The 15,960-nt window shown below is 41.1% G+C and overlaps 1 protein-coding gene across 1 annotated transcript in view; it reads right to left on the reverse strand.

Moving 5' to 3' along the window:
- Window positions 1-14,250: 14,250 nt before the first annotated feature.
- MEP1B (meprin A subunit beta) overlaps window positions 14,251-15,960 on the reverse strand; it is a 41,012-nt gene continuing 39,302 nt past the window's right edge. The window contains exons 14-15 of the mRNA XM_065398309.1: window positions 15,349-15,553; window positions 14,251-14,331 (exon numbers count right to left, since the gene is read on the reverse strand). Coding sequence (XP_065254381.1) covers window positions 14,251-14,331; window positions 15,349-15,553 — 286 coding nt within the window. The remainder of the gene's footprint in view (window positions 14,332-15,348; window positions 15,554-15,960) is intronic.

A 15,960-nucleotide genomic window follows, 5' to 3' on the forward strand; every position in this document is an offset into this window, starting at 1 on the left:
TAAAATGAAACTCCCCATAAATAACAAAGATTCCTTCCCACGGAGCCCTGCTTCAATTACATACTTTATGTATTATACATTATTTATCATTCTGTGTTAACCCTTGCAAGTTGAGCTCTTAAACACATTTCTAGTTATAGTAATGGAATTATTTGACATTTTTTAGGGTAGGGTTATAACTCAACTCATCCTCTTTTTAAATACATTGTAAATATTTGGAAGGTATTTATATGTAGCTGTCGTCTAGAATTAGACAGCTTTACTACATATGTAATGTTTAAAACTGATCATTACATGTTTCAAATGAATGTGAAGGAGTACTCTGTAAAATTGACATGTTATTAAAGGGGTGCTGAAAAGATGGTTAGGCCCACATATTTTGATTTTGTTAAATAAGATTTAACAAGATTGAGCACAAGTAAAAATATTGTCCTTTGCCTCTTTTTAAAAATCAACATACAGGGTTAATAGGATTTAAACATTCCTCCTGTAATAGTGAAAACATTAACATAATACTGTGCTCCTATTTGGTGATAGGAAAATGAAACTGACCTATAAACAGGAAGTGAAACTGGTTAATGTATATGCTCTGTCCAAGCAGAGTGAAGTGGAAAAGGTAAACAAATGTGGAAAGTAGCCTAGATTTAAATGCTAAGGGTTTCTTTAAAATCAAAATCTAGTTGCACAGGTAAGGATTTCTTGAATGCAATTGTTTTAACTTAGATTTACTTAGATTTAATTCTGTTTAGTAAGATAAATTCTGTTAAAGCTCAATTTCTTTTCTGTATTTTCATATATAAAAATAGAGGGTGACTGGCTAGCCACCAGAGACCTGGGTTCAAATACAATTTTCCTAGGAGTGAAATGAATTTGGGTTTAGGCTCCTTTTCTTGTGGTCTGCTACAACAACAAGAAGTCCTCATAAAGTTAAGCTGCTGCTGTTCAGGAAATGGAAGAGGTATGTTTAGTTGCGCTGTGTTAAGAAGACTGTCCCTGTACCAATGTGTTTGGCTTTCGCCAGTGTCATCAAATCCCCAAAATGTAAAAGTTTTCAGGATTTTAAAGTAAGATTACTGTAGCAGCTTTCCCTGGTTTAATTATTTTATATTGCAGCTGGTTAATTGATGCATTTGGTGAGCTGATTGCTCTCTGAAAAGCATTACAAGATTTTATTGTTTCCATTGATGCAACCTGAAAAGTCCAAAGAGTTCAGTGATGGATTAGAAGGAAGCTTTGGAGCAAATCATCTCTCCTTATGCCCTGTCAGCTCATTTCTGTGGCAGCTCGGGCTGGGTGGAAGGAATTGTGATCAAATGTAATTATTTTGAACTTTTATGTAACTTTGTCTACGCTTTTATTTCCCTGCCTGCTTGAAGGGGGTGTGTATATATAAAAATATAGCCCTCTCCTCCCATCCCTTCTCTGTCACTTGTCATCTTAGGTCCTGATTCTATAATCACATCTACATAGGCAGGCCCCTGTACTTGTGTGAAACCCCACTGACTTGAGTGGGGCTCCGTGCTATTATAGGAGTCTACCAGCATGGATCCGATTGCAGGGTTGGAATCCTTGACTGTAAGCTCATGTGGAAATGGGTGTGTTTGTGGAGCACCCAGCACTTAGCGTTGTGGGTGGAGATGGGAGGGAATGAATCCTGTCTTGTATACATGTGGCTGTGGTAACCTTAGTTCTTATTCAAATAACTTAGCAAAGTGATTCTCGTCCTAGACTAGTTGTACCATTATGTGCTGTAACTATGACAGTGACACTCTTCCTTCCACCTTGTTCTCCTGGGTGGAAAAGTGCAAAGATGTTGCATACCTAAGAAGGAAACATTCAGTTTACAATTGCTGCAAAGGGTGATCACAGGATATTAAGTAGCTAAATTATCTTTTTTGGGGGGGCGGGGAGGGCACGGATGGAAAAGTCATAAAAATGCTCTCAAAACCAGATCTAAATATATTTGGTTGACGATGTCTCTCCTAATCAACTACAAATTGAAATGGCCCTCTTAAAAATGAATGAATGAATAAAATAAATAAAATAATGAATGAATGATATTTTTGAATGAGATTTTTAACTTTATATAGGGAATGACTTAGGTGTATAATTGGGTATATAAACCACAGAAGATCATCTTATATTAATAAAAATATTAAAATACATGATTTCTTGTAAACATGATTTCAAATATTGTTACTTCTGTGATTGACTTCTATGATTATTACTAAAACAAGACTGGAAGGGACCTCAAGAGGTCATCTAGTCCAGAGGGTCTCAACCTTTTTCTTTCTGAGACCTCCCACCCCCCATGCTCTAAAACTCCACGTTCCACAATAACTATTTTTCTGCATATACAGTAGATTAAAAGCCAGGGCCAGCATTAGTGGGTAGCAAGCAGGGCAATTGCGTGGGGTCCCACGCCACAGGGGGCCCCGCGAAGTTAAGTTGCTTGGGCTTCAGCCCCAGGTGGCAGGGATCAGGCCTCAGCTTTCTGCCATGGGCCCCAGTGAGTCTAACGCTCAGACCTGCTCTCTGAATTATTTTGGAGGACTCCCAGAAACCTGCTCGCGGCTGCGCAGGGGGCCCCAGACCTCTGGTTGAGAACTGCTGATCTAGTCCAATCCCCCACACTTATGGAAGGACTAAGTATGATCTAGACCAGTGGTTTTCAAACTGATTTTCTGGGGACCCAGTTGAAGAAAATTGTTGATGCCCATGACCCAACAGAGCTGGGGATGAGGGGTTTGGGGTGTGGGAGGGGCTCAGGGCTGGGGCAGGGGGTTGGGTGCGGGGTTGAGGCGTGGACTTACCTCGGGTGGCTTCCGGTCAGTGGCGCAGCGGGGGTGCAGAGGCAGGCTTCCCACCTGTCCTGGCACCGCGGACCGTGCTGCGCCATGGAACCAGCCAATGGGAGTGCAGAGCCTGTGCTCGGGGCAGGGGCAGCACACGGAGCCCCGTGGCCCCCCTGCCTAGAAGCCAGGCCCACTGCTGGCCTCTTCCAGGGCGCAGTGCGGTGTCGGAGCAGGTGGGCACCAACCTGACTTTTAACATCCTGGTCAGCAGTGCTGACCAGAGCCGTTGGGTTGCTGAGCAAGGCAACTGATTGTTTCTTCCTAAGTGCAGTTCTTTGCATTTGTCCTTATTGAATTTCACCCTATTTACTTCAGACCATTTCTCGAATTTGTCCAACTCATTTGGAATTTTAATCCTATCCTCCAAAGCACTTTCAACCCCTCCCAGCTTGGTATCATCTGCAATCTTTATAAGTGTACTCTCTATGCCATTATCTAAATCACTGATGAAGATATTGAACAGAGCTGGACCCAGAAATGATCCCTGCAAGACCCCACTCGATATGCTCTTCCAACTTGACTGTGAACCACTGATAACTACTCTCTGGGAACAGTTTTCCAGCCAGTTATGCACCCACACTAAAGTAGCTCCATCTAGGTTGTATTTCCCTAGTTTATTTAGGAGAAGGTCATGCAAAACACTATCAAAAGCCTTACTAAAGTCAAGATATACCACATCTACCACTTACCCCTATCCAAAAGGCTTGCTACCCTGTCAAAGAAAACTATCAGGTTGGTTTGACGCAATTTGATCTTGACAAATCCTTGCTGAGTGTCTTTTAGAAGTTTGCAAATTGATTGCTTAATTATGTGCTCCATTATCTTTCTGGGTACTGAAGTTAAGCTGACCGGTCTGTAATTCCCTGGGTTGTCCTTAGTCCCCTTTTTATAGATGGGCACTATATTTGTCCTTTTCCAGTCCTCTGGAATGCCTGAAAAAGCACCAGCTGGTCAGCTTCCTCACTCTGTGGATATTATTACTTATGATGATCTGGTGAATATATGTAAACCTGGAGACAGAGTTCAGGTAGTGTGAATATATTACTGCCTCCCATCAAAGAAAGGAAACTTCACCTCTGGCACATTTAGGTAGGAGCTAATTTGTGCTCAGTTTGTTAAGTTGTCTGAACTGTGAAACAGAAAACAATTTTTTTTCCATTCCAACAATTCTAAAGAAATATACCAACCCTTTGCAGTCAAGTTAAGGTCTGCGCTCTGCATGAACAATAACTTTATTTATATTTCATTTGGATAACTTGGGGGGGAGGCATTTTCTCATTACACCTTTTTAAAAGTAACTTTCCTACATACTCTTTTCTCAAAACTAGTTTATAGAATAAAGAAAACCAATAAAAGAGGGATAATCTTAGAGGCCGCAAATCAAAGTGTATTCCATTGCTTTTTTGGTCCAGAAATGCAGCTTATTTTCAAAATATTTCTTCTGATTTGCAGCATAGCTTAAAACAGTTGTCTGGTCAACTGTACATGATTAAGTGCAAGCCTCTTTGAAAACAAAAAACCTGTTTGTCATTCTCTTTCATTTCCCTTAAGTAGAAATCCCCTCCCAAAACTCAAAATCCATTCTGTAGTTGGGTATCTCCTACAGCATGGAAAGCATGGCTTAATCAGGTTATTTTTGGGGTGGGGAGAGTGGGAGGATGGCAGAGGGGAGAGAAAAATCCCAAATGCTGGAAAATTATGCTATTCTGATGTTGAGACTTCATTAAATCCTCTTTTTAGGGGAGGATTTCCTTCATTAAGGCATAGTAAAAAGGATCAATTTAATAGCCATTTTAAAACCAAGAATTTGATTCTTTGCCCTCTTTTTTCCTAAGCAGCTCTTGTGTCATGAAGACAATTGTCTTCATTCCAGTATTTGTTTAATAGTTAATTTATGTAATTTTCTTTGCATCTGGGTAAAAAATATCTAGGACAATAATTCTGGCTAATAATATCAAAACTGATGAGCAAAGAAATAGCACCATATTCTCAGCTGATGGTGTGGCAAAGATCAAGCAATTCTGCAAAGCTCAAACTAAAGTATATTACAAATTGCAGTAACAGAGGCTAATGGATAATGAGATTCCATTCTAATGTTGATAATGTGCAATGTAAGTGTTTCCTGTTTCTTAAACAGGATATCTTTGACCATTTAAGCAAGTCTTTAGCACCAAGCATTCATGGCCATGAGTATATTAAAAAAGCCATTTTGTGTATGCTACTTGGAAGTAATGAGAAAGTTCTCAACAATGGGACACGCATTAGAGGAGACATCAATATCTTATTAATAGGTGAGAGCATGTAGAGTTAATAGTGCATTGATGAGTTATTTTTATTATCCCCTCCTCATCATCATGCTAGTGTTGTTCTGTTATGCAATATTAGTAAGAAAATAAAAGCCAAACTAGTACAATGACTCGCATCATTTTGTCTTTTACAAAAATCTTTGTTACAGTCTTAGGATCAATGTATTTTATTTTGGGGCACATTTTTACAGTCTGTATTTTGTCCCACACTTTCCCGCTTGCTTGACATCTGTTCTATGTTCATAACTTATGGAGTCATTATGGACAATAAATGTACAGCCTAATCCTGCACTCCTTTTTCTGGCAAAACGCTAGTTGATTTCAAGAATGGTCCATCAGTGTCTCTATCAAGTTTGTGAATCTAGACTTCTTCTGTTACGTATCAGCACAGTAAAAGTTCAGTTACTGCTTCATTTGCAAATACCAATTCTTTTAGGTGTTCATAATTAAACTACATTAACTTAGTGATACCAACATGGTACTTGACAGCTCTTGGTAGAGATGATAACTTTCTTATACATATCAAATTGATCAAGTTATTTTGGTAACTTGTCTTTAAAAATGGATTAATGTGAAATAATGAGTGTTAAATCCTTCCAGAATCTCTTTTAAAAATGCTTCCCTTTTCTTTTAAAACGGAGAACTTGCATAGGCAGTGACTGGTGCCATCGAAACGATACTTTGTGTACAGTTTACTGCTAACATTTTAACTAACTCAATTAAAAATAGTAGTCCCATCTTTTCTTGTCTAAAGGGGCCTGTATAGGAGCGGGAAGGAAATATCTTGCAATGTATGAAAGCACATTGTGTGTGCAGCCACTAATGTTCAGATTAGTCATTTAATGGCTCTACAGGGCCTTTTGACTCAATACAATATCAATCAAACTTCTGTCGTTAGTAAAAAGGCTGGGATGGATATTGAACTAATTCTTTGGAACAGTTGTAATGGGAATATGGCTTTAAAAAATCTTCATTGAATGTTCAGGGAACAGGAAATTCAGGTACATTTCTCTGAAGAATATATAATTGATGACAATTATTCCATGAGGATTCTGGAGCTAGGGAATCTAATAATCATAAGGGAAAGTCTCTAATTTGGGAGGTTCTATCATACCTGTCGAAATAGTATGACCATTCCTTCAACGTTCTAGCCTTATTGCAATGGACAAAGATTATTTTGTTTTTTTTCCCAGTTCTTTATAAATATTGTACTAAAATAGCTTGGTTCTGTAAAATGTAGCATTCTTACAAAGTCCAGGGTCTGTCCTTTACACTCTAACACTTCTGTTTCTAAAGTCAATATTCTCTTTCTTGTTTCTAAATTGAGTTTGAAATCAACATGACTTTCTTTGCTTGCAATATTTTTTGTACACTAGCACCATACATGTTAGCCTAGGTCCAGGGAGAGCATTTTGGTAGTTAATTATTGAGGCATGATTTTGAAACTAGCTGGGACAAAAGGAAGTGCTGAAATAAAATATCTGAATTCTAGAATGCAAAGGAGACTTCTCACCAGATTCTTAAAATGTTAAGGCTTAAACTACTAGTATCTCATTGTAAAGATCTATTTAAGTGCTTCAACTTTCGTTTTTGTGCTGCTTGCAACACGTGGGGTCCAATACAGAAGATCACCGTTCCTAGAATAATTAAAAATGCTAGGTCAATGCTCTTGCTTTTATTTAGCCTAAATCATAACTTTTTAACAGCTTTCAGGGTTTAAATTACATTCAAAGTTTAATCTTTCATGGTCTTCATATGAAAACTTTTATTTTGGGGTAGAGGGGAGTATAAAATACAAGTCACGGAAGCTGGAAATAACATATTACTGATATTTGAAGTTGCTTACAGGACTTATTGAAGCTTTGGAAGTCCCTCTCTTCCTCCCCCCCACCTCTTCTTCTTCCAGGGTTAAATTAAACTTTGCCAGATCTATGTGTCAGATATATCATCTTTTCAACCTGGAAATAAGGTGTAAATTTTTAACAGTGAAGGCAATGGAACAATTTATCAAGGATCTTGATGGATTCAAGACTGGGAGTTTTTTTCTAAAAGATCTGCTCTAGGAGTTATTTTGGGGAAGTTTCCTGGCTTAAGTTATACAGGAAGTCTGACTAGATGGTCACAGTGGTCCTTTCTGGCCTTGGAAATTATGTATCTGTATATGATTCTATAGCAGTCATTTAAATATTCTCTTTTTAGAGGTTTCTTACCTTTACCCATTTTTTGCACAGGAATAGCAGTCCAAAAGAGTCCAACTATGAAGCATTTGTCACCGCAATTAAAATATATGTTACAAACTTTAGCTACAACTGACTTTTAGCTGGCTGCCAAAGCCAGGCCCTTGAAGTCCATGGTTGCAGGCTCATCTGAAGTGAGGGACCTAGAAATGTCAGGGCTAACATAAGAGGTTTTTTAAACAAGTAAATTCCTAGCCTGCTGCCTTGTGAAATACTCAAAAGTGCAAGCTAATTGCTAGTTTTAAAATCCTGTCATTTGAGTCATCCTAAAAGGTCACATGTTCTCTATCTTATTCCCACTACCTCTGTCCAGTTAACCAGATTTGGTTTCTGGTGTCTATGAAAGCTGTGACCAGAGGTCTCCCTCCATGGGTGTATTTGGTGTGTGTGTTACTTTTGGGGGGTGGAGCTGGGATGGGGGTTAAGAAGGGAAAGGACCTCAACCCAGTTCATGGCTGTGGGAGGGTAATGTTTCCCAGTCTGCTTCTAATGGTCCTAGGGCTGCTCCAAGCTATCTTGCAGGTGGATGTCTGCAGTTGAGCTGACTCTGTTTGAACAAGTAGCAACCCCCCCGCTCATGAGGAAGAACGGACAGCTCCATAACACGAGGCACTGTGTTCAGTGACATAATCTCAGATTTGACAGTGATTTATTGTGACCTTATACTCGGTTTCCTCTCTTGTAAAATGGTGAAATGAGCTACCTTACTATCTGTATAACTACATGTTATGCTGAAAAGTACTGGAGACTGCATGTGTCACAAACCTTGTTGAGATTGATGGGTGTGAACATACACTTCAATTAACATAACTGTAAGAATAAGTTAATCACAAGTCCCTCCCTAAGACAAGACGAAAGGGGTATGTGAACCCACCCAGCAGCTTTGGACTGAATGGCTGGAGAGGCTTTGTTCAATATTGTTTGGGTAAGGATTGTGGGGGGTTGTGAGTGGGCAACCCACAAAGAATCAGACAGCAAGCCAGGAGCAGCTGAAAGCAAGGTGTTTGTTTGTTTGTTTTTGTTCAGGAAGAAAGTAAAAGAAGAAAACTACAACAAAGACTGGGGAGAATAACTTACTGTAGAAATGTTAATGAAAATAATGGTCGCAAATGGACTGCTAATAGCTCCATCTCCAGCCAAGGGTGGTTGAGAAAGAACTGAGGGGGGTTAGCCTGTGCATGCTGGCTAGCCTTGTGGCAGGGCAGGAGGAGAGACAGCTCACGTGCGGGCCTAATGGATGCTGTTACTGAAGTTCTCCAATCAGCAGTGCAGGAACACAAGCACACCTACAGTGGCACACCCATAGGGACACTACTCAAAGAAGAATTATTCCTTACACCAGGGATCGGCAACCTTTGGCGGCGGGAAGTGGCGCGGGCCGAGGGACGTACTGGCCGCCGCTTCCCGCCGCCCCCATTGGCCTGGAGCGGCGAACCGCAGCCAGTGGGAGCCGCAATCAGCCGAACCTGTGGATGCGGCAGGTAAACAAACTGGCCCAGCCCGCCAGGGTGCTTATCCTGGCAGGCCACGTGCCAAAGGTTGCCAATCCCTGCCTTACACAGTGTGTGTAGGATGTTCAGAAAATTGGGTCACTTACACCCCTGTTGATGTAACTGCTGAATTTTGCCCAGAGACTTTTAGAGTAAGCAGGTAAAATTTCTATGGACCTGAATTTGGCTCCAAGAGAATGTCTACATTTGGAGCTGGGTGTGTGAGGCCCAGCTCCTGAAGACACACTCGTGCTAGCTCTCGTCGAACTAGCATGCTAAAAAAATATTGCAGCTGCAGTAGTATGGGCAATGGCGGGAGGGACTAGCGGCCCAGAGTACAAACCTGTCAAGACTGGACCCCATGCATATGTTCTTCGTGTGGCTAGCCCAAGCCTCTGCCTGCACCACTGTGAGTGCCTGGCTATTTTTAGTACACTAGCTGGATGTGAGCTGGCATTAGTATGTCTCCTCAAGCTGGGATCACACCTCCAACTCCAAGTGTAGACATATCCCGAATGTTAATCTCTCGCTTTGCACACACAAGAATGAAATTTGCTTCAGCACATTGTCCCCTTGGAATGAGTGTACAAGTCTCTTAAACTGTACACCCTGAAAGGGCTTGGTTGAAACATAGTGCTAGAAAATAGCTATCTGAATTGTATATGTTTACTTACATTTAGACAATGCCAGTTATCCCAATCAGTGCTCTGGCTGTATCAGCTGCTCATGCAAAAGCCACAATGAGCAGGACAACAGACCTTCAAGATGCTGAAATGGCATTGGAGTTGGTCCAGGTTGCTTCCTTCAAGAAGGTGAAGCGGTAGTATTCTAATACAATTAACTTTTAGTTTAGAAATTAGATGGAATGACTAGACAATTTTAAATTATCTTAAAGGTCTTGGAGAACCAGAAAAAAAAGAAAAGTACATGAAGGGAACGTGGATGAGGGGTCAAGCCAAGAAGCGCTTAGTCAATATGGCATCAGATAAAACCAAAACAAATAACAACAAAAAGCCCTAGCTTCTGTGGTGCAGGTTAATTTTTTTTTTAATGTTCTCTTGAAGGAAGAGCTCCAGACATAAGAAAAGTCATGAACTGAAAGCACTTCAGGACTCCTACTTTTTCACCAGTAAAGATCGTACCCAGCCAGGGGAGCTGGAACAATTTGTACAGTAAGGGTGCTGAGAGCCATTGAACCAAACTGCAAACCCAGTATATAATGGAAACCATTCCAAGCCAGGGGATACTGCAGCACTCCAGCACCCCTAGTTCCAGCACCTATGTACCCAGCCAAGTATGTAATAATCTTAATAAAATATACCCAGTTGTTTTCTTCCTTTTTGAAACTCATGAGCCGGAGTGGGATGTCTGGTTTACTCATATAGAGCCTGATCTGTACATTAACTGTAACACCTTGATGTGTGTTTACTGCCAAAGTATTAATTAACAGCTTGAAATGTGTTCACTTCCTTCCTTCCAAGATTTGTTTTAGCTCATCTAAAAAGTTAAAATGTTTCACTAAATGTGATGGACCCAGTGCTAGAACCTCTGTAGGGAAATTTTCATTCTGAGACAACGTGAGTTAGGTCTTTGAGAAGACTATATAAGACCGGATCTTGATATATCTTTAGTACTGATTTTACTAGAAATGGTCATATTGCAATTCAGCTTCATCCCATCAAATTAGAACTCCAAGGCAAGTTCCTGTTGACAGTGAAGACATTCCCCAAATGCAGCACTTTATCACCCAACCCAGGTATGTGTTTTTAATTCCCCACCCTATTTGTATAAAAAAATAGTATTGCAACAGTTGGTTGAGCTCTGAATGGTGTGTTCTGATTGTTATCCCTCCCCGTAAAAAAGCACCTTTAGTCTCCTAATTTTATGCAGTCTTCATCGATTGCTATTTGAAGTCAGCGGCACTTAGTGTATGATTAAGTGTTTGATTGAATTGGGGCCTTGGTCAGTGGAGTACTATATACCTTAAGCTTTCTCGCTCTAATGATAGAGCTAGTCATGTTAGAGTTCAGGTGCCACTTTTATTTACAGGCCTCTTAAGAATAAATTGGATAAGCTTCTAGCTTAAAAAAATATTATATCTGAAGTCCTACGTCTTGTAGTTTGTTTAAAATTATGAAAGGCTGATTGTTTACAACATTCCATTCTTAAATATTTTTAGCCAGAGCTAGTTGAAACATATAAAATCATAAGACTTTTTTGTGTGTCTGCTGTTACATAAATCCAGGCAAATCTGTCTACATATTTTAAGAGCTGGGGCATTTTTGATTACTTACATGCAAATTGATCAGTGAGGTACCTCAGACAAGGGAAGTTATTTCAAGTCAGATACAGTAAGATACAGATATATATTTTTAATCCACCCTGCTTATTGCCTCTAATCACCCTTATTAGTTTTGCCTGACTGGTCTCTGTAGCCTTCAGCTCCAACAAAGGCTAATAGAAAATGGCTAAAAATGCTTTAAAAATATTAGCTGCATTTTCAGACAATGTTGTTGAAATGCCTTGATCACAGAGCCGATGGGGAAATGGTAACTGTTTTACACACACAAAAAATCTAAAGAAATTAAAATTTTTGGATTATGATTTTTGGGTAGAAATTTTCATTTTTCAATTGTTCAGGGCAGGAAGTTCTGTTTTTTAGTAAATTTTTTCAGTTTTCAAAAGTTTTCGTCTTTTTTTTGGACAAGTTGTATTTGCTATTATGTTAATACTTTTTTCAAGTACTTGGTATCTAAAATTAATGTGAAATATGTATTGGTGAATTGCCTACAGATCTGCAAAATCTCTTGGCACATTCTTTGTAGTAAGTTACACCTCTGGGCACTGTACATCCAAATCTACATAATCCAGTAGATCATTAATTTCTAGTGCTCAATCTGATTAGGCCCAGAGATGAAGGATGTCCTAATAGCTGGAGTGCTAGCCTGGAACTGGGGAGACCAAGGTTCAAATCCTCTTCTACCAAAGTCTTCCTGTGTGACCATGGTTTAGTCTGTTCATCTCTCTTTGCCTCAGTTTCACATCTATAAAATGGAGATAATAATACTTTCCTACCTCAAGGGGTTGTGAGGATACATTGAGATTGTGAGGTGCCCAGATACTACCATGGTGGGGCACTGTTTACACTGGCGCTTTACAGCGCTATAACTTGCTGCGCTCAGGGGGGTGTTTTTTCATACCCCTGAGTGAGAAAGTTGCAGTGCTGTAAAGTGCCAGTGTAGCCAAGCCCTAATACACACCATCATTAACACTCTGTCTGGAAATATAGCTAGAGATGTGTTTTCTGTGAAACAAGTACTCTGGAACTTGAGTGTTCTAAAAAGTCTGTCGTTTTTCCTTAAAACTGTTCTCACTTTTGCTAGATGTAAAGAGGTTAAAGCAGCTCTTCTGAAAGCATTCAGAGCAACTTGCTCACAATATATCCCTGTTCCTCAGCTTGTTCACTCTATAAAGAGTGGAAATAATCAACCTTTCGAATCTGAGGAAGTGTGGCATCCAGGGCCGGCTCCAGGCACCAGGCACCCAAGCACATGCTTGGGGCGGCACCTGGTAAGGGGTGGCGGGGGGAGCGCGGTGCGGCGCGGCATTCCGCCGGGGGGGCGCTCCGGCGGCGCTTGGCGGGGGGGGCGGGTTCCGGTGGCGCGGTGCTCAGCGGGGGGGCGGCGCGGGGCACGGCGCTTGGGGGGGGTGTTCCGGCGGCGCTTGGTGGGGGGGGGGCGGGCTCCGGCGGCGCGGCGCTCGGTGGGGGGGGGCAGCGCGGGGCGTGGCGCTCGGCGGGGGGGGCGGGGGCTCAGGGGGCGGCGCTTTTTTTTGCTGCTTGGGGCAGCAAAAAAGTTAGAGCCGGCCCTGGTGGCATCTCTTGGACAAGATGCAAAAAGACAGTCAAGTCATGGTGTCAGATAATGTTGTATTTATCATTTATTGCTTAGCTACTGTATGTACTCAGGTCTTTGATTCTAGTCTTGTTTTGAATGTTTTGTATAATAAAAATATGCAGCTGCCAGCAACATCTCATGAATCAGTTCATGAAAAGGCATCAGGAGCACTTAGTAAGCATATATATTTACTTGGATTTGTATGCCAAGTTGAGGTGCCAGCAGCACAATAAAACAGTGTCTCATTGTCGTCTTGGTAAAATGGATAATTGAGGCTGCCTGGTGAGACTTAAACAGATTTAAAAAAATCTAGTCTGTCTTTGTTCTGCAGATCTTCTTCATGTCAGACATCTCACACAATGACACATTTCCACGTACAATGAGTAGAAGCCTTAGGCCTACCAATTTCAGACACTTTATTGGTCTTGTCATAGTACACAGACTTTATCTAAGATGATGCTTAATTTTTCATTCTTAACAGATTTTAGCAGGATGGCTAAGATGAACAATAACTGTAAAATAATTGTGTGGTTGAGGCATCCAGGTGACTTCAAACACTGAGCTCTTGGTCATTGGTTTTTATGTCTCAGATTTCATTCATTTTATGTCACAGATGTCCATTCTGTTAAATGAAAAAAATGCATCTTATAACTAAGGGAAATGCCAAAACTTGAATGACTCTAGAAACACAAACAACAATTTTCAGGAACAACATTGAACAGTGTAATTTGAGTGCAGATCAAGACAAGGTAAGAGACAGAAATTTTAGGGGGTAGTGAATCTTTGTCAGTATGCTGTTGGAAGACTTGTACTGCATTATTGCTGTTCTCTACATTTACAGGGTACTCCCGTGCCTTGCTATGGATGCTGGGATTAGCCAGTTCTTCATCCTTGCTGTATTTTGAGGTTTCATCTTAATCAGATTGGAATAAAGAGTTTTCTCAGTTTAAGACTACATATGTACAACTCCCTCCCTCAAGAAGACTGCCAGAGACCCTGTTTTATTCAAGATTCAGTGAAGGCCACCTGATTCAGTGATTCTGGTTTTTAAAACAGTTTTAACCTGCTCTCTTCTTTATTGTTAATTATTTTTTTATTATTTTATTATTTTAACATATTATATCAAAAACCTTTTATTTGCAAAAGGAGCGGCCGTTGGACAGAGATGCTTGTCCTCCTGTGCAGAAACCCAGATGTTTTAAGATGAGCATTTAATAAAAATAGTAGAAAATGCAGTAGCAGATCAGATGTTTTAAGTTTGGGAATGACTGAGGACAGAGAAGATGAGGACAGTTACCAGTTGGAAATCAGGTTTACACACAGCGAGAGACAGCGAGAGAAAGGGTGTGTGTGTGTGTGTGTGTGTGTGTGTGTGTGTGTGTGTGTGTGTAAAATATATAATCCTGGCTTCAATGGAGTCAGTGGCAAAACCGCCATTAACTTCAATGTGGTGAGGATTTCACCCATCACGACTCAATGCGTTTTCCTTCACTTTTTAGGTTAACTTTAATTGCTACTTTACACAGGGATGAGTTGGAATCAAAAAACTTTAACAGTGGATATCTGAAAAACATTTTCTTATAATAGAATGGTTTATACCTTCTGGGGAAGCCGTATACACGTTGTTTGGATGTGTAATACAGAAAGTCGGCGTGTGTGTGTGTGTGTGCGTGCGCGCACGTGTACATACGCAGCCTGCGGCAGCAAGCTGCCCAGCCTGGGTTGACAGACTCAGGCTTGCACTATCGCACTAAAAATAGCTGTATAGACAGCGCTTTGAAATTGCAGCTTGGACTCTGGAGCCACCCACTCCCTCAGCTAGAGCTTGGGCAGTGAAGTCTGAGCCACAACTTCAAAATGCTGTCTATACCGCTCTTTTCAGCGTGCTAGCGTGAGTCTGTCTACACAGACTGGGAGGCTTACCATTGTGGGTGTGTAGGCATACTGATACAGGTTATATAAGCAAGGGCGGCTCCAGGCACCAGTGCAACAGCACGTGCCTGGGGTGGCAAGCCACGGGGGGGCGGCATATCGGTCGCTGTAAGGGCGGCGGTCAGGCAGCCTTCGGCGGCGTGCCTGCGGGAGGTCCGCCGGTCCCGCGGTTTCAGCAGCAATTCGGCGGCAAGTACGCCGAAGCCACGGGACCGGCAGACCATCCGCAGAAACGCCGCCAAATCCGTGTGACCGCGGACCGCCCACAGGGATGCCACCGAAGCCCGCCTGACTGCTGTGCTTGGGGCGGCAAAAAACATAGAGCTGCCCCTGTATATAAGCAACTGGCATTAGATGCAGGGATCGGATTTAGATAATACTATTTAGAGTGAAGGAAAGGAAGTACTTCAGATAAATGGATTGAAACCTTGCCACCTTGTTTAGTAAGTTACAGGCTTTTTATTTTATCTTTTTTAAGTATCAAGCCAGAGTGTCCTGGACATCTTCTTTTTTCCCTGACATTTGTTCAGCTCCTGTTCATTTTATATCACCTATTCAGCACACAATTATTTTGCGAAAAAGCCTTGTTTAGAAAATACCCGAATCTTTTAACTAAAAAGACAAATACTTACGTTTTCTAAAATCCAAGCTTCTTTGTTGTTTATCATTTTTTGGTGGTATTTCTTCCTCATGCAACATATACTTATAATAGTGACAAGTAGCATAATGACAAATACAGCAATTGTCGAAGAAACAGCTATTATAATATTTTCTTTAGTTGAGCCTCTCTTCTCACACTTTTCTCCCATATACCACCAGTCATCACCTGCTGGACATCTATAAAATAAGAGCAACACCTATTCAACAGCTAACAAAAATTAAAGAAAGATACAGTTCTGTAAACTGTAGGTTCGTTATTAGTATACACTAAACCTTCATGATGCAATCTAACTCTGAATTAAAGTTGCTCTATGGGGTATTCCCATCGGTACATACACACTACTTGAGCTGCCACCTTGCTGCTGTTGCCCTTTGCTATCCTGTTCCAAATGGAGCCACTCTAGTTGACAGCCTTCTAGGGAAAGCCTAAAGGCAAGACTGGTTGATCATTCTGATTACTTTAGCAGTTGTCTTGATTGTATGTGACCCTATTAAAAAAAAACAACCCAACACTGAAAAGGCACCACCTATGAGGAGAATTCAGTGTCCATGGACCTCTCTTCCCTCTGGCTGCTGTTTAGCTC

The sequence above is a fragment of the Emys orbicularis genome, chromosome 2, assembly GCF_028017835.1.
Source record: "Emys orbicularis isolate rEmyOrb1 chromosome 2, rEmyOrb1.hap1, whole genome shotgun sequence".
Taxonomy (NCBI): Eukaryota; Metazoa; Chordata; order Testudines; family Emydidae; genus Emys; species Emys orbicularis.